The following is an 18,695-nucleotide window of genomic DNA, read 5'->3' as shown; positions in this document are numbered from 1 at the left end:
TGACCCCGGGGGGCCCCAAGAGCCTCGGACGCCTTCATGTCCCGAACATTTGCACATGACGTTGCAGCACTCCCGGTCTGACACCGAGTCCTGCAGAGAGACAGAAGACAGAGTCAAAGGACAGACAGAGACAGAGAACAGAAGACAGAGAACAGAGGACAGAAGACAAAGTCAAAACCATGAAGAGAAAAACAAGTAAATTTTAAAGATTACTGGCCAGTAAAATAAACGGCTCACTAAAATCCATGAAATATGCACTGAACTCTGGCTTTACCATTTGATGTTTATAACTTAAATTAACTTAACTATAACAGGTGTTAATGTCAAACAACAATCTGGAATAAGACAAAAGATTTAAGTCACTGAAGGCTTGTTTTTATTCTTTGTAAAGACATGAATACTGAATTATCTCTACCGGCTGAAGGTTTTTAAACAACGCCGTTCAATAGGAGAAGGTTTTCATTGGAAGGTGTGATGAGTTAACTGGTTTTTAACACGGTGAGTAATTAACATATTTTCTACCCTGAAGTAGTCTCCATTCAGACGCGTCACGACAAGAAAACCTGCAGAGATTCCTCTCTTCAAGAGAAAATCACTTCATCATCAACGCTCAGATCCCAGATGGATTACTGAACAGATGCGGGGCCCTAAGGGTCAGGTACTTAAAGGGTTCGGGGCCAACTCTGTGTCCATGCAGATAAACTGCCATCTCAACTATGCTTAGAGGAAAACGTCTTTCCTCCAAAATAACAGTTGTACTTTAAAACAAAACAAAAAAACTTGGTTGCGTTCCGTAAAAAGAAGGTTTAGCTTGAAATTACGACATTTGTTACATTATTTATGCTGTGGATGTAATTTACAAGATGTAAATGTTTCACAGTGCAAAATAGCTGCAAATAGACACAAAACAACTACCACATAGATACATAAAACAACTACAAAGAGACAAACTACGACCACATAGAGACACAAAACAACTACCACATAGATACATAAAACAACTACAAAGAGACAAACTACGACCACATAGAGACACAAAACAACTACCACATAGATACATAAAACAACTACAAAGAGACAAACAACGACCACATAGAGACACAAAACAACTACAAAGAGACACACTACGACCACATAGAGACATACAAAACTACAAAGAGACCAACTCCGACCACATAGAGACATAAAACAACTACAAAGAGACAAACTACAACCACATATAGTCATAAAACACTACAAAGAGGCAAACTACGACCACACAGAGACATAGAACACTACAAAGAGACAAACTACGACCACATCGAGACATAAAACACTACAAAGAGGCAAACTACTACCACATAGAGACATACAACACTACAAAGAGACAAACTACGACCACACAGAGACATAGAACACTACAAAGAGACAAACTACGACCACATAGAGACATAGAACACTACAAAGAGACAAACTACGACCACATAGAGACATAGAACACTACAAAGAGACAAACTACGACCACATAGAGACATAGAACACTACAAAGAGACAAACTATGACCACACAGAGACATAAAACACCACAAAGAGACAAACTACGACCACACAGAGACATAAAACACCATAAAGAGACAAACTACGACCACATAGAGACATAGAACACTACAAAGAGACAAACTACAACCACATAGAGACATAGAACACTACAAAGAGACAAACTATGACCACATAGAGACATACAACACTACAAAGTGACAAACTACGACCACACAGAGACATAGAACACTACAAAGAGACAAACTACGACCACATAGAGACATAGAACACTACAAAGAGACAAACTATGACCACATAGAGACATAAAACACTACAAAGAGGCAAACTACGACCACACAGAGACATAGAACACTACAAAGAGGCAAACTATGACCACATAGAGACATAGAACACTACAAAGAGACAAACTATGACCACATAGAGACATAAAACACTACAAAGAGGCAAACTACGACCACACAGAGACATAGAACACTACAAAGAGACAAACTACGACCACATAGAGACATAGAACACTACAAAGAGACAAACTACGACCACACAGAGACATAGAACACTACAAAGAGGCAAACTATGACCACATAGAGACATAAAACACTACAAAGAGGCAAACTACGACCACATAGGGACATAAAATGGTTGTTGTACCTGAACACTAATATAAACTACTCACAATCTGCTTGAGGACGGTGCTGCCGACACTCTGCATGCCGACACTGAGCGGAAGCTTGTAGCCGAATCCTCGCCCGAACTCCACCATCTGCAGCTGGGCGGGGTCTCGGGCCCCCTCCAGGGCCACCGTCAGCAGAGCGCTGACCCCTACAGAAACCACACAAGAGAAGAAGATATAGTTATAGACATAGACATAATGGAGTTACATAATCTACTTGATAATGGAAACATAATTATGTAATTATAAAGAGAAGGAATGCAAATCGTGGTCATGTTGGATATCCCAGGTTTTACCAGACTGTTGCAGCAGCTCTGATTCCTGCTCCAGTTTCATCACATCCTCATCGAGTCCGTCTGAGAAGATCACCAGCACCTGATGGGTCACATGTTAGACTGATTAAAGACTACATCTCATTCATTCAAGTAAAGGTGAAGACACATCTAACATGGTTATCCATCAACATTTTCTTAACCACGGGGAATAAAACCAAGGGAAAGCAGAGTCATCAAAGCAGGATCCTCTGTATTTTCATCAGTCTAACTCCAAAAAAACCTTTCTAACAAAGGTCTAGCAGACTGGAGGACTAAGACTTGCCAACTTGTACCGTACTTGTTTATACATTTCATGGTTTGTTAAATCCCATATTGGCGGGATATTTGTGGTTTCGCATCAAAGGTCGTCACAATGAGATCCAGAATGTTTAAACTATTAATTAAGAGTAATTTTGTCCAATGTTGTCAGGTGCAGTCTAATTTTGGACTACAAGTGGACTCATTTTCAATTTATTCCAGCTGACTTACAACTCGTTCCACATTTAAATATCTGGCTGACTGAGCTACAGAGTCAAGCTGCTCAGTTCGTTCCACTTCAGCAGAAAACTGTCTGGAAGAACTTAACAGCTATGAAGACAGTTTACTGGGTGAAACAGTAGCTGGACTAACATCTGGTCTCTAAACACTCTCTTCTCCTTCCAGACCGGCCACTCCAACTGAAATCCATACCACCTTAAAACGTGTCTCAGACTCACCTTCACGCCAGCTTGGGACTGGGCACTGAACTTCCTCCCGAAGGACTTCAGCAGGGCGGTGTTGAAGTAAGTGGGCTCTGCCAAAGTCAAGGTCATGACTTTATTCACCACGTCGCTGCTGTAGCCTTCAAAGTTGAAGTCATAGAGGGAGCGTCCATCTTGCGCCACCACTTGAAAGGCGATGTTGGTCTTGACGGGTTCCGGACCAACGCAGCACAGACCTGGTATCGAGGAAACGTAACGGACGATCTCTGGCAGGAAGGCCTGGAGCTTGGCGTGGCCGCTGATCAGCATCTCGTTGGGAGCTCGGTTTCCCCGAGAAATATCGAATCCCATGGCGATATCGATGCTGCAGGCTGAAGCAAAGGGAAATACGTCTTTACCTTTGGCAGCCAGAGGAATATGGAGGGAAAGAACACTTTTCAACTCACCACTGGGATCTTTGACGGGTTTAGATTTGCAGATCGTATCGACCACCTTTTGTTTGATCTTTTCCAAGCTGCCGAAGCTCTGCACAGTAAACAGCCTCTCTGGGGTGCCAGTGATCTGCAGGAGCTCCAGATCGTGGACGTCTCCAATGCCGATGGCGAACACCTCGACGCCCACAGCCCTGAGACGGTCAGCTGCGTCCTCCACGTCGTCCTGCGACTCACCGTCTGTGATCAGCACCAGGTTCTGGGAGATCCCGGTAGATCTTCGGCTGCCCAGAGATGCCTCAAAATAATCCCTGATGGAATTCAGGGCCAGTCCGATGTTGGTGCCTCCACCGAGCTGCTCCATGTCCAGGATGTGCTTGGTCATGGCTTGCTCGCTGTAAAACTGGTTGAGGTAAAACTCCTTTTGGAAAGTGCTGCTGAACTGGGCGAGTCCTACACGCACTAGATTTTCACTGACTTTGAAGCTGTTCACCAGTCCTGTGGTGAACTGCTTCATGGTGGTGTAGTCGTTTGAGCTGATGCTGCCAGACTGATCGATTAGGAAGACCAGGTCCGCCTGCTGTTTCTCACAAACTGTGGAAGCAAAGAGAGGAAATGTATCCACATTACTCAGAAATAATCGAGCCATATACTTCAGTCATTTGAATTTATTTTTGCTAGATTTCAACACTGTGGTTGGAGGCTCCATGCTCTTCGCTTGACTCATGTCATAATGCCACTATGAACACTAAGTTAATCACTTGAGTAAATAATATAATCCCATTCAGAGCCCAATGAAGAAATTGCTAGGATGCAATTATTTTCTTGCAGAGAATATTGACGGATATGCTTCAAGACATTGTTTAATGGGCTACTTGTATATTTGCTAACATTAATGTCCTCACTAAACCATCTCATTGAACTGCATATACTGCAATTATACTGTGATCTTATACAGTGACTTTCCAATTTGTGAAAGACAAGTGAGAGTAGTGGTATTATTTTGGTTTGTCGATGAATCTTTGCAAAGCTAGAAAGAAGGTTCTTAATGATGCTTTGAATATTTACGTATTCCCGTCTAGATTCAGAGTGGAAAAGGTGCTATGACACTTTGGCCTCTTACCTGGCTTGGTGGAATTGCAGAGGACATGAGTAATATTCTTGTACAGAGTTTCCAGGGCATCAAAGCTATCCACATAGAAAACTCTGGACATGTCGTGACCAGACATGATCTCCAGCTGTGTCCTGTTGGCTCCTTCGACTCCGATACTGAAGACGCTGATCGCTTTGTCTAGCAGCGCCACGGATGGAGCCAACAGACTGTTACGGTCGGTAGCATCACCATCTGTGATCACCACGAGAATCTGTGGAACCTGGAGATCCGCTCGACCACCATGTGCATCGTTGAAGAACTCTAGAGAGTATGCCAAAGCCCTGCCGGTGTAGGTGTCTCCATACGGGGACGACAGTGCTGATATTGCATTAAGAACGTCTCGTTTGGAGTTATACTTTTTCAGAGTAAAAATAGATTTGGGGTCGGTGGAGTAAAGAATGACCCCGAAGCGAGTCAGGTCCTTGCCAACTGTGGTTTGGTTCACCATTGACGCCATAAATTTCTGCATGCTTCTGAACTTGCTCAGGGTTATGCTTGTGGAGCCATCCACCAGGAAAATAATGTCAGCTCTTTCTGTCTTCTTACACTCTGGTTGGAGATAAAAGGACAGAGAGTGAATTAGGTCAAAGGAAAACGTAGCAGGAGGAGGAATCACCTCAATATTTATACGCTTGTTTGCCATCCAAAAACATCAAAGCTGTCTTATTTATATGTTCAACTAGAAAACTAAATGCTAGATGGTAAATGGACTGTACTTTCATAACGCTTTTCTTGTCTTTTGACCACTCCAAGCACTTTAACACTACTTGTCATCATTCACACCCATTCATACACTGATGGGAGGCTCTACCATGCAATGTGCTACCTGCCCAGCAGGACTAACTAACATTCACACAACATTCAGACATGTGAAGCTTATGGAAGCAATTTGGGGTTAAGTGTCATGCCCAAGGACACATGAATATGGACGAGTGGAGCTGATTGAAGGACAACCCGCTCCAACACTGAGCCACAAGACAGATTGCAAATGTAAATCCTCAATACCCGAATACTAGATGTGAGTCTATAGTTTAAAAAAGAAGAGGGGAAATTTGTGTCAAACTTTTAAGCTTAAAATTCACTGAAATGATTGCCTCATACCTCTCTCTGGGTCACAGAGCTCCAAGGCTACCTGGCTCTCCAAGTCCTTCAGAGCGTCAAAGTCCCTCTCGGAATAGACCCTGTCTGGTGAACCGCTGATCTCCAGCAGCTGGGTGGTGTTGGCGTCCACCACTCCAATGGCATAGACCAGCACTCCCTTGGTCCTCAGAGCCTCAGCGGGGCCTTTGACCTCATCCTGGGCCTCACCGTCTGTTATCACTATCAGCCTCTGCTTCATGCCAGGACGCCCTCCTCCGGTTGCATCAAAGTACTGCGACACATCAGTGATGGCTTTACCCGTGTCGGTGCCTCCACCAATCTGCTGCATGTCATCAATGGCTTTGGACATTCCTTCCTTGCTGTAGTAGAGGTTGAGGGGGAAGGCTAGCTGTTGGATGGAGCTGAACTGCATGACACCGACGTGCACCTCGTTCTGCCCGATGACGGACTTGCTGATGACTGATTTCATGAAGTCTTTAATTTTCTCGTAGTCTTTTGGATAGATGCTCCCAGAACTGTCAATCAAGAAAAGGAGGTCGCCTGGTGTGTCTTTACAAGCTGTGGACACAGTAGCACAGACATGTTAGTGTGGCGTTCCTCTTTTTTCCTGCTGAGCTAACCTGCGGCCCTTTTGTATCATAACAAAATATATCTATTTCATGTCGAAAACAAAGCGTTGCCGGCATCAACCAAGAACCAAAAACGAACCATTAATCATTTCCAGCCAGGGACCCTCACTTCCTGTCACCGCTCTACTATCAGCTGTCCAATGCTAATGTGTGACACATACAGAACATCCAGTTTTCTTACCGTCTTGAGAGCAGATGTCTGTGATGATGTCGTCCTTGATGGGCCTCAAAGCATCAAAATTATTGACGAAGAAAGTCCTCTTGGGGTCGCCGGCAATCTGTCCCAGCTCAACCGCATCTGCGTTTTTCACCCCGATGGCGTAGACGATGACGCCCTGCGCCCTCAGTTTTTCTGCGGGAACCTTGACCTCATCGGAAGATTTTCCATCGGTGATGACCACCAGGTACTCTGGGACTTTGTAACCACGAGTTACCATGGCTCGATCAAAGTGTGGGCTCATGAATTCCAGCGCTCTTCCCGTCTCTGTCCCACCTCCGATTTGTCTAATATCCTCTACTGCTTTCTCCAACTTCTTTGCATCTGAGTGGGTTGTCAGATCAAATTCTAAATCTGCAGAATCTGCATATTTTACAACCCCCACGCGGACATGTTGTGGCCCGATACGGAATGTATGTAGAAACTCAATGATGAACGTCTTCATGTCTTTGAAGTCTTTGGGGTAAATGCTTCCTGAGTGATCAATCAGGAAGAAGATGTCGGCTTCATCTGTTTGTACACAGCCTGGAAAAGTAAAAGCAAAAATATTATGAGTTATTTTTCTCCCTTTCATGAATTTACTTAATGTTCGATGCTATAAATGCTTTCTACTCTTTCAATTTGGACTTAAAACATAATTTCAGACTTATTCAACAAAGCCAGTTATAACACAAAACTCTGGTTCAGACCTTCTTTGATGCCGGTTCTTCTTGTATTGACTGAGACTGCTTGCCGAAGGATGTTCTGGCACAGCATTTTCTGCATGCTCTGCTCTAGCGATTTCAGTTTGGCAAAGCTGTCCACAATGAACATGTGCTTATGTGGGGGATAAGACGCCATCTCTACCAGCTGTTCCTCATTGGCATCTTTGACCCCTACTGCGTAGACGGTGATACCATCTCGACGAAGATTAGCGGCTGCCGTGCTCACGTTGTCCTGGGATTCACCGTCTGTGATCACCACCGCCACCTGTTGGACACCCTTTGCTCTCCTGCTTCCTCTTTGCGGGATGAAAACCTTCTTCAGGGCGAACTCTAGGGCCACTCCAGTGTATGTACCGCCACCACGATAAGGCAGGATTTTGATGAACTTCAGCAATTCGTTCTTGTCATTGAAGGAGTTAAGGTAGACCTGTGCTGTGGACTTGTCGTTGTACGTAACGATGCCCACTCGGACTCGAGAGGGACTGACTTCCAGGCCGCTCACAACCGAGTGGAGGAAAGTGCGCACCAGCTGGAAATTGTCGTTTCCGATGCTTCCAGACTCATCAACGATGAACACGATGTCGGCCAGTTTGGCTGCTTTGCAATCTGTGAAAAGAGTTGTATTATCACAGAATCTTTATTACCAATTCATAATTCACTGAACATTTCTACATGAAAGATGAAAGCTCATTTCATTAGACAATCTGTTACATTATGTATTTCTTGCTGAGTTCAGACTTTAGCCCTCGTTCGTTTCAATGAGGCTCGTCCGGTGAAAACGTAGAGGGCTACAGCAAACCAATGCAGGTAATCTGGGTACAAAGTTGAGTCTGCTCAAGTGAACCTTTTGACCGCTATGGCCCTGTGAAATGTCTAAAACTTACGAAAGAGCCAGTGGAGAGGACAATAAACAGGTATACAGATAAACTTAACAACAAGGTAATCAAACAGTTTGAATCTGAATCTAATTTAGAGAGGGGGTTAAATACTTATTCAAGTTTCTCAAGTGATTAATAGATAATAATAAAGGTAGTTAACCTCCAGTGCGAATGATCTCCGCCTCCTCTCTTTCAAAGATAGCCTTCAGGTTGGCTACGCTGCTGATGGACTGGTAGACGTACGGTGCCGTCGCTACGAGACGCATCTCCTGCACGGACGGACTGAGGCTCATCCCCACCACAGTTACTCCTGAGGACTTCATCAGACGTGACTCCCTATACACAGGATCATCGGAGTCTTTTCCACTTATAACAACAAGGAACTGCCGGTAACCCTGGTCCGCCCGGCTTCCTGCCTCACTGGTGAAAAAGTTTGTGCTGGCAAAGTCCAAAGCGCGGCCCAGTTTACGAGGCTCGTTGGGTTGCAGTCTTCGCTGTCGGAAACGCTTAACAGAGTTCTGAGTCTCCTCTTTGGTTTGATAAGCATTGAGAAGAAATTCAACATTGACATTTTGACCGTACTGGGCCAAACCCAGACGGTAACTGGACGCTCCGATGTTCAGCTGATTGACCAGTCGCGAGAGGAGGGTCCTGACCTGCTGAAAGTCTGTCAGAGATATGCTGCTGTCCACCAGGAAGACGATATCTGCAAACTTTTCTGCCAAGGCTGAAAGAAAACAAACCAAAGAACAGTGAGAGGATCGGCTGCTATGGAAAAAACTCTGTAAACTGTAACGTAGTTAGTCAAGATCAGATTGCATCTCGCCCACAAACTACAAGTTACTGTATTAAGAGATATCACTTTCATTTTTGTATTATTTCATATTTTTAGTATTTAGTATGAACCTCTGTACTTAATAGTAGATAAATATACTTTTGTTCTTCTCACAGGTTGCAAAGGCTGGCAAATCCCAAATGAACTATACTTTCTAGACAGAAAAGGACTCCAAATGATGCTTAAATTATTTTTCTTGAAGCAAATAGTAATCCTTATCTTTAGGCCTTTTCCCGGCGAGTGTACCATTTCTGTGGGAAACTAAAGTTCAACACAGTCTGTCCCCATTCCAAACAACACATGTCTCTTAATGCTCGCTGACACGACATGTTTGGAACTTAATCACTGCAGAGCCTTCATGTGTTTGTCTGAGGGCTCAAAGCACTTGAAGTTATAAGTGGAAAAATATATGCTTTCAAGCAAAAGGAGCATTTATTCAAAACACAGTATAATGTCAGATCCACCAGACAGAGAGGCCTGGTGGATCTGACCTGAGACCTGATGTCTTCGTGATGTAATCAGTTATCCCAGCTCTGGCTTATGGACAAAACCAATCACCAATGCCAATCACATAACCGGTGATCCAGAGCGATACCACCAAAGACCTTAATCACTGTGCAGTGGCTTGGCGTTAAATAGTCCATGTAAGTGACACCACTCTGTGCTTATCACCCCCACGCCTGATTTGCTGTGAATACAGCCTAAATGTCACGATGTCTCTTATTAAATCAACTTCATGAAAGCACAATAATACTTTTTTGTCTTCATTCAGTCAGTTATGTGTTGCAAGACACCTCTCGCTGCTCTTAAAGGTACTTTTCAGGTGCTTGTGAATACTGCAACACATTACCTATTTTCAAGTAATTGTTTTCCTCTGATTCCTCTTGGCCTTACCTTGCCTCTGATCCTCCACAGAGATGCAAACAGTTTCCAGCAGACCTACGGTCAGCCTCTGCAGAGCCTGGTAGTTGTCGATGGAGGACAGGAAGCGCTCCGGAGGCCGGTTGGCGATGGACTCCAGCTCCTTCCGGTTGGCTGCTCCGACCCCGATGCCAAACACGATGACTCCGTGCTGCCTCAGGCGCTGGGCGGGCACTACCACATCGTCCGTGGAGTCTCCATCTGTGATGACCACAGCGATCTGAGGCACCCGTTGTTTGGCTCGGCTCCCAGCGCCCTCTGTGAAGTAGTTCTTCAGGAGGAATTCGATGGCCTCACCCGTTTCCGTGCCTCCTGTTCGGTAGGGAAATGTGTCCACTGCATCCAGCAGGGATATCTTGTTCATGTGATCCTTCAGCAGGAACTCCATTGTAGTTTCATCGCTGTACTGAGCCAAGCCGATCCGAACCTTGTCAGGGCCGATGTCCAGGCCGTTGACTACGCTACGGAGAAACTGCCGGATCTCCTGAAAGTTACTGATGCCGATGCTGGAAGATCCGTCAACCAGGAAGACGATGTCGGCCACCGTGGCTTTGGCACATTCTGGACAGAAGGGAGAAAAAAGTCAGCATGTGGAAACAAGCTGTGTGTGCTCTAGCATACCCATTTACAATATATTTTGTCCACCATCTCTGAATTCTTATGGTTTACAAGCTTTCTTAGTCAAGGGGATTTTTCTGACTGACAGATATAGATATAGATATCATTTATCTGGATATATATATGTAAGGAATATCTAAGTCAGATCACTGAATCACCAGGACCTGTGTGCTATTGCACGTTTTACCTCGAGACAATTGCAGGAGCTGTCGTTTGACTTCCTCTACGGTCGTGCAAATCGTCTGGACGATGCTCTGAGAAATTCCCTGCAGCGCCGCAAAGTCAGACACGCTGTAGACATGCTGGCTGTGCGGCTCATTGGCTATCTCTTTCAGCTGGTCTTCATCTGCATTTTTGATACCAATCGCATACAAAACAATTCCCTTTCTCTTCAGGTCCCGAGCGTGGGACTCCACGTTGTCTTGTGATTTGCCGTCGGTGATCACCACGGCGATCTGCGGCACATTCTGACCCCCTCGGCTTCCGGCCGCCTCCACAAAGTGCTCGTTCAGCATGAAGTCCAAGCCGAGCCCCGTGTGGGTGCCGCCGCCCATGTAAGGTAATCTGCTGATGTACTGGAGGATGTCCTTCTTGCTCTGATAGGTGTTGAGCAGGAACTCGGTGCGTGGAGTGGAGCTGTACTGGACCAGCCCGATGTGGACGTGCTCCTGCCCAACGTCGAAGCTGTTGACCAGCGTGTGCAGAAACCGACGGATCTGTTTGAAGTTCTCGGTGCCGATGCTCCACGACCCGTCCACCATGAAGACGATGTCGGCCACGGCCTCTTGAGTGCAGACTGAGAGGGGAAGGTTGTCAAGTCACGGAGAGGTGTTCAGAGGAAAGCTCCCAGCACAGAGCAGTTCTTTGTTCTTAGGAAAGCGTGTCAGCCAGAAGGTGAAAAGCATCAGCGTGACTTACAGACAGACCTGGTGGGTTGTTAGTGTGCAAGAAGAGAAATGGGAGCAGCTTGTGGACAGTTTGTGGACAGCACCTTCAGGTGCATTCTGGGATGCAAAAGTGTGAAGAGCAGCGAAAGTGAAGTGAACAGTGAAGTGCTGATGCAACTCTATCTCTCCTTTAACTTCTCAATCTCACTAAAACACTTGACATACCTTTCATTCATGTGCCTGGTTGCAGAAAAAGCTTTTCAGTGTTCTCATACTTTGGTTATTTCTAGAAACTCCTCAACGAGACTCAAAGTGACTGGAAAAGAAAATCGATGGTCTCCAGTGAAACTCTGCGAGAATTTCATGCAGGAAAACTAAGTATATTAGTTGCTTAAGCTTCACCATGGTTTACTGTAAATGTCTCTCTATCTGGCCCCTCCCTCTTTCCCCAAACATCCAGATGGTAATATCCATGTGTTCTATGCAACAGGGTGAAGAAGACTTCGTGTCCGAGTGCTCAGCAGAAATCACAGAGTGGTGACGGGTTAGTAACGGTGTACCACACACGCTGGTCCTACAGATGATCCTCTATGTGCTGGAATGCAGGAAGTTAAGTCACAGCTGCATAATCACACCCACCTGTCTTCTGGGCGGCGTTGCCGTAGAAACAGGCTGCCATGATGAGGCTGAGGAAGAGACCCCGCCTGCCCTCCATGCTTTGAACGGCTCTCGGGTTTCTCTCTGCAACACAACGACAAGAGAAGTGAATGCAGAGAATCTGTTTCCCATCAACAGGCCACGCCCACCGTGACTCCACATTACTAAACTTTATGGTCTTTCTCAAGAAGAAAACACCTCGGAGCTGTCATGTGGCGGCTTGCTCAACAAACAAGTCGCACATTTTGGGAAATGCCCACTTGAAAGAGGAATTGACTGAAACCTTTAATGTGAGCGCCAAAGTATTTAGTGGTGGAAGAAATATTCAGATAATTCCCTGATGTCAAGAAAAGTTCTCAGTGAAGCCTGTAAAATGAAGTATTTAGATCTTACACTGGAGACGTCTTCAGGTCCGACTTTTACAAAAAAAGAGTTCTGATTACTTTTAAACTGCCGTCAGGTTAACGATGAGAAACAGTCTGACAACACAGATTACCAAACGCTGGATTCATATTTTGTTTCATGTTGATATGTTATTTGTTTTGGTACATTTTGAAAAAAAAGAAATGCCACTCAAGGTAGGATTAGGTACGTCAACCAGAGATCAATAAGGAGTCAATTAATTTGAAAGATTAAAGTTGAACCCGATAAAAACCTTCATTTCATGAGAAATGAATAAACAGAGCACGTTTAAGAAATACATGTCTTTATATCACTTATATTACACAATACTGAAGTTGGGCTTTTGTTTTCTGTTACGTTCGACATAGTTTGTTGTTTAAGCTCAAGTGTTTGTTTAATGGCTTTTGATGGGTTTTCTTCATCAACTAAGAGGTTTTTAATGAGTAAAATAATTATTTGTCAATGACGGTTGGACGTTGAGTCCAGAAACAGAGTTGAGTGTAAACGGTGTTCAGAGATAAACCTGGAGTCAGACTCTGAGTGACAGCTGAGGGGTGAAGAGTGTGAACAGCGGGCGTCTTCTAAAATAATTATGTGTCCATGAACTCATCTCCTCATGACACCATAACTGCAGCGCTGGGATTCATCTGAATAAATCATTGAGTGACACGTGTAGAACGTAAATCAGTGCACAGCTCATAACAGGAAGTGCAGGGACAGAGGAGGAAGTAGAGGACAGTTTGTCTCTTGTCTGTATCACAGTTAATTTCCTCCTCATAAATAAAACGAGTATACGCCAACTATAACACATATAATGGAACAATCAAATAAATAATTCTGGAAATGAGACTTGACTTCAGCTTTCACATCTGGACCATCAGCTCAGTGAACATCTGTCATCAGGACAGAAGGAACTCGGCCTCAGATCTGAAAAGATTGTCTTCAAACTTGGCCGCTGAAATTTTATAGCTGCAGATGAATCTGATAAATGATCTTACCAATATATTCATAATTATCGGTTTACATGTTCATTTTAATAAATATTCCACCAATGTATCTGTTTACATGTTCATTGAAATTTGAGGTTGAGCAAGAGAATCGGAGGATCGGAGGTGCGGTCGGGTCTGCGTGTCATTGTAAAAACGCCACAAAGCTTGTGAGTGAGTCTGGATGAGCGAGTGTAGAGACGGATGTTCAAACCCTCTGTTGAGGTTTCATGGATGCAGAACGCATTAAGACAGACAGACGTAGGCGTCGTCAGGGAAGCATCATGAGCGTTTGTTCAGAGGGAAAAGAGAAACAGAAACACAACCACTGAGGCCAACTTCATAACTCCTATAATGTTCCCTCTTCTTCCTCCTCTGGACCTGAGAATTCTGCTGAATTCAAACCATTGCTGCCACACAAAAGCCGGAAGACTGTCGCTGTCCTCTCGTCTCTGCTCCAGCTGCCTCCGCTTACTGCCTAATAGGACCATTTCCTGTCATCTGTAGCAGCAGACAGTCTGGACAAATCGCAGGTGGAGAAGGAACGAGGAACTTTTTTAAATGTCTTGTGTGTTTGGTGCAACCCTGACCTCCTGCTTAGATACACACAACTAAAGACTCATGAACACTGATGTGATGCACACATTTATACTTGGACTGTAAATAGCTCACATGACTGGGACGATGTTTCTGGAAAAGACTTGGCCCTTTATAACATGGCGGTGTTCCTTCACATCAGTCAAAGTCTGTTGTTCACGGTCATAAACCCAAATTATTCTTGTTTAACACTATAGTTGTAAAATAAGACTAAAGTTACTAAAGTAACCCTCGAACAACATCATCCAATAATGTGAACATTCACGGGGAGTAAAAGAGTCAACCGCTAACATTTAGTATCGTTTGGGAAGAAGTCGTTCATGGAGAGGTCGTTGTAGCGTTGTTGTTCATAACGTGGTCGTTCATAACGTGGTCGTTCATAACGTGGTCGTTTAGAGCGTTGTTGTTTGTAATGTCGTTCATAACATGGTCGTTTAGAGCAGTGGTTCTCAACTGGTCTGGCTGCAGGACCCACCATCACCCCTTAATGACAAGCCGGGACCCACGACCCAAATTTTATATATTTCACTAGCTTAGGCCCCCACCTCGGCCGGAGCGAGCCTGCGTCGGTTGTTTGGGGTGTTGAGGAATGGTTGATGGAGATTTGGGGAGGCTTAGCTGAGGATCCACTGCGGCTCCCGGGCCTTGCAGACACCCAAAATAAGCCTGTGCGCTGGTCGGCAAGATCATGTGAGGATTTGTGGGTTTAAAGACGTCGTTGGATATGGCCGAACCGATGTTGGACGGGTGTCTGCAGGAGGGCTGAACTCCTGGAACGGGAAACGAGAAAGCCATGGCGTTGCGGTGGCCCAGACGTGAGCTGCATCGAGGACGCGCCCTTGGCGGACGGGGTCGCAGCGTCATTTGATGATTGGGTAACCGACTGCTAGGTTGTCAGGAGTTTAAGGGATGGACTGCTGGGCCATCCGCGGCCCCATGTGATGCTGTGGCTACTATTGGTCCGATTTCGTAGCATGAGGGGGAACGACTTGGCATCTGCTTGCAAGATCCGAGGCTGGTCTACGCAAACGTCGTCCGTCGTGGAAAACCCCCAAAAGACGGCAGAGGGAGCGGCATCGTTGTTGGCCAATTGTGTGGGTCCATCGCTGGAAGTGGGCGGGGTGGGGGCACTGGCATCCCGGTGCCCCGGTGTCCCGGCTATGGCGAGTTGCTGTGGTTGCTGGAAATAGGTGGACGGGGGGCGCTGGCGTCCTGCGTTCCGTTGTTGCTTTGCTTTCCGTGCTTGCTGCGTCCCGTTGCTTGCTGCGTTACGTTGCTGCGATACGTTGCGTTGCGTGGCTGCGTCGCTGCGTCGTTCCGTTGCTGTGGTCCGTTGTTGCTTGCTGCATTGCTGCGTCGTTGCTTGCTGCGGTCCGTTCCACTGCGTTGCTGCATCGCATTTCCTCTCTTTCTAGGCCATAGCATATCTAGCGCCTATCTTATCTCGTCGGCCGAACAGAACAATATGCTGTTACATCAACATGCACACGCACTGATGACGCAGAGAAGGCGGTCCCAGGACGTGAGCCAGTGTGGGCGGAGATGCTCAGAGCTCCATCCAGGCTGCTGACAGCTAAACACAGCTCCGCCTGCAACTTTGCTGTAACCAATAGGCTTCCAGAAGGAGGAACCTATACCCCGCTTGCGCGCTCTGTCGAAGCGCCTTTTTGTTTTCATTCTTCTAGGTCCGTGCACGTTTAACTGCTGGACATAATACTTCTGTTACAAATAAACCTTATTGCTTGAATTGAGCTATATGCCTCGACATCAGTCTGTTCACCTGAGTTTTCTCCTCACTCGAGTTTCATTCTCAACAGACAGAGGAAAGAAGACCTGGCAACTCAGTGCCTGGGTATAGGCAGAAGAAGGGTGGTGTAAGGGAATGGTGAAGGGACAGACAGGTGAAGCCGGCCAAAAGGTGGGATGGAATGCTGTGGAAATGGAAGGGAGGAAGATAGAGTCGGCGTCTCTTGCTGCTTTGGAGAGTTGAGTTTGCCTGAGGTGGTGGAGGGGGATGAGAGATGAGGCGCTGCGACCTGGCAACCCGGAACTTTGTGGGTTGGGGGGCGGACCTTCGGGGTGCGTGGTGGCGTCACGGTCGTTGCCGTTACGCCAGTGTGTTTGAATGTAGGTACGTTGTGTTTTTTTCTTTTTTCTTTTTTTCCTAACGTGACTTTGGGAAAGTTGTGAGGAGTTGGCACGGTTTGCTTTGTTGCTTCGATGCTCTTAGCAGGCGGACTGTGGTCCAGTTGGAGATATCAGCTGGTGCGTCTTCGATGGGGGACCAGGCTGGAGTGTGGAGGGGGGGCGGCGTCTTAGGCGCTGTGTGCCGGGCAGCCAGAGTCGTCGGAGGCTCGTTCCCGAGCTGGTCTGGAGCGAGCGAAGAAGGAGAGAGCTGGATTTACGTTTCCGTTGTCTACGTCTGGAGGTAGCGGGTCTCCCTCTGCCACCGAGATGCGAGTTAAAGGAGGACGGCCGTGAGTCCAACTCTTCGTGTTGTCAGATGCTGGCGGGTGGATGCAGCTGGTCGGCGAGGTGGAGATCGCAGGTTTGGCTGCCCGGACCCTCTCGCTGCGGTTGGCGGCGTCCTCTGCGTGGAGTTCCGGTTGCGAGTGCAGAAAACGCGAGTGTGCCGAGGCTTAGAGTGGGGAGGTAGTTATAGGAGTGTGGCCGGAAGTGGGCGAGTGGCTGAAGTGTGGTCCTGCTCCTGAAATTCAGCTAAGTTTTATCTCCAATTAATTTGGGTATATCTATATTCAAGAAGTCTAGCAGTAGTAACGTCTCTGTGTTGTAAACAACTGTCAAATCAAATAAAGAAAGTACAAATCATTTTTCAAATGTAACTGGATGGATTATAAATAATACATAGAAATACATAAATAAATGTTCTTCTCATTTCAAGTAAAATAACAGCTGGATTAAAAAATGAATTACTTAACGAAATTCATTTTAGCAAAATATGGTTCACTGAATTGCCCTGCAGCTTTAAATTTAGTTCATTCAGGGTGAAGTGAAAAAGCCTTATAAATATTATATTTTTCTCATCTTCTAAAAAGAGAAATTTGTGTTTGACTGGACAGACTCATATAGGTGAATTCTTCAGAGTCTAATGACTGGTCTCTCTGGCCATTTCTCTCTTTTGGAGATCGTCCTATGATTTGACTTTCACGACTCACACCTCAATAAACAGTCCTGCTCTGTCTCTGTATCCTCGTCTCTCCCCGTGCGTCACGGTGTGTGAACATCTCACTGAGTCAGGAAACTTGTCAGACTACTCATATTTGATTGGCTGAGCTTCATCACGTGATGTGATTCACAATGCATTGGTCGTGTTTTTCCTGCACCGCTGAACAAGTGCCGTAAATGCTGGAATAATTCCGCTGCATAAAAAATGCCCTTCAAAATAAAATCACTTTTTAATTTTTTTTGTTTGTCAGGCAAATGCAAGCGACCCACTGAAAACGGGACCCACCAGTTGAGAATCACTGGTTTAGAGCATTGTCGTTGGTAACGTGGTCGTTGAGAGCGTTGTCGTTTGTAACGTGGTCGTTTAGAGTGTTGTCGTTCGTAACATTGTCGTTCATAACGTGGTCGTTCATAACGTGGTCGTTCATAACGTGGTCGTTCATAACGTGGTCGTTTAGAGCGTTGTTGTTTGTAACGTCGTTCATAACATGGTCGTTGAGAGCATTGTCGTTGGTAACGTGGTCGTTTAGAGCATTGTCGTTGGTAACGTGGTCGTTTAGAGCCTTGTCGTTGGTAACGTGGTCGTTTAGAGCCTTGTCGTTTGTAACGTGGTCGTTTAGAGCGTTGTCGTTTGTGACGTTGTCGTTTAGAGCGTTGTCGTTTGTGACGTTGTCGTTGAGCGCATTGTCGTTTGTAACGTGGTCGTTTAGAGCGTGGTCGTTCGTAACGTGGTCGTTGGTAACGTGGTCGTTGGTAACGTGGTCGTTGGTAACGTGGTCGTTCGTAACGTGGTCGTTGAGAGCGTGGTCGTTCGTAACGTTGTCGTTCATAACATGGTCATTCATAACGTGATCGTTGAGTGTGGTCATTCATAACGTGGTCATTGAGAGCGTTGTCGTTCATAACGTGGTCGTTGAGAGCGTTGTCGTTCGTAACGTGGTCGTTGAGAGCATTGTCGTTGGTAACGTGGTCGTTCATAACGTGGTCGTTGGTAACGTTGTCATTCATAACGTGGTCGATGAGAGCGTGGTCGTTCGTAACGTGGTCGTTCGTAACGTGATCGTTCGTAACGTGGTCGTTTGTAACGTGGTCATTTAGAGCGTTGTCATTCGTAACGTGGTCGTTCGTAACGTGGTCGTTTGTAACGTGGTCGTTTAGAGCGTTGTCGTTTGTAACGTCGTTCATAACATGGTCATTCATAACGTGGTCGTTTAGAGCGTTGTTGTTTGTAACGTTGTTCATAACGTGGTCGTTCTTAACGTGGTCGTTC

At 45.8% G+C, this 18,695-nt stretch overlaps 1 protein-coding gene across 4 annotated transcripts in view; it reads right to left on the bottom strand.

The window, feature by feature from the left end:
- The window catches only part of col6a4a (collagen, type VI, alpha 4a), a 55,927-nt gene that overhangs the window by 22,098 nt on the left and 15,134 nt on the right, over positions 1-18,695 (bottom strand). For 3 of the 4 annotated variants that reach the window (XM_079275805.1, XM_079275807.1, XM_079275806.1), the window contains exons 3-15: positions 12,237-12,338; positions 10,898-11,506; positions 10,066-10,653; positions 8,497-9,063; positions 7,444-8,064; positions 6,719-7,279; positions 5,909-6,466; positions 4,778-5,356; positions 3,670-4,248; positions 3,239-3,594; positions 2,505-2,583; positions 2,212-2,357; positions 1-90 (exon numbers count right to left, since the gene is read on the bottom strand). The exon at positions 1-90 is cut by the window's left edge and continues 3 nt beyond it. In XM_079275805.1, the coding sequence (XP_079131931.1) occupies positions 1-90; positions 2,212-2,357; positions 2,505-2,583; positions 3,239-3,594; positions 3,670-4,248; positions 4,778-5,356; positions 5,909-6,466; positions 6,719-7,279; positions 7,444-8,064; positions 8,497-9,063; positions 10,066-10,653; positions 10,898-11,506; positions 12,237-12,312 (5,409 nt within the window). In that variant the 5' untranslated portion in view covers positions 12,313-12,338. The remainder of the gene's footprint in view (positions 91-2,211; positions 2,358-2,504; positions 2,584-3,238; positions 3,595-3,669; positions 4,249-4,777; positions 5,357-5,908; positions 6,467-6,718; positions 7,280-7,443; positions 8,065-8,496; positions 9,064-10,065; positions 10,654-10,897; positions 11,507-12,236; positions 12,339-18,695) is intronic. The other variant, XM_079275808.1, reaches the window with a different exon arrangement.

Source organism: Melanostigma gelatinosum (assembly GCF_949748355.1).
Source record: "Melanostigma gelatinosum genome assembly, chromosome: 9".
In the NCBI taxonomy this organism is placed as follows: Eukaryota; Metazoa; Chordata; class Actinopteri; order Perciformes; family Zoarcidae; genus Melanostigma; species Melanostigma gelatinosum.
The sequence above is the reverse complement of the archived record's forward strand: the minus strand, read 5'-3'. Positions and strand labels throughout refer to the sequence as shown.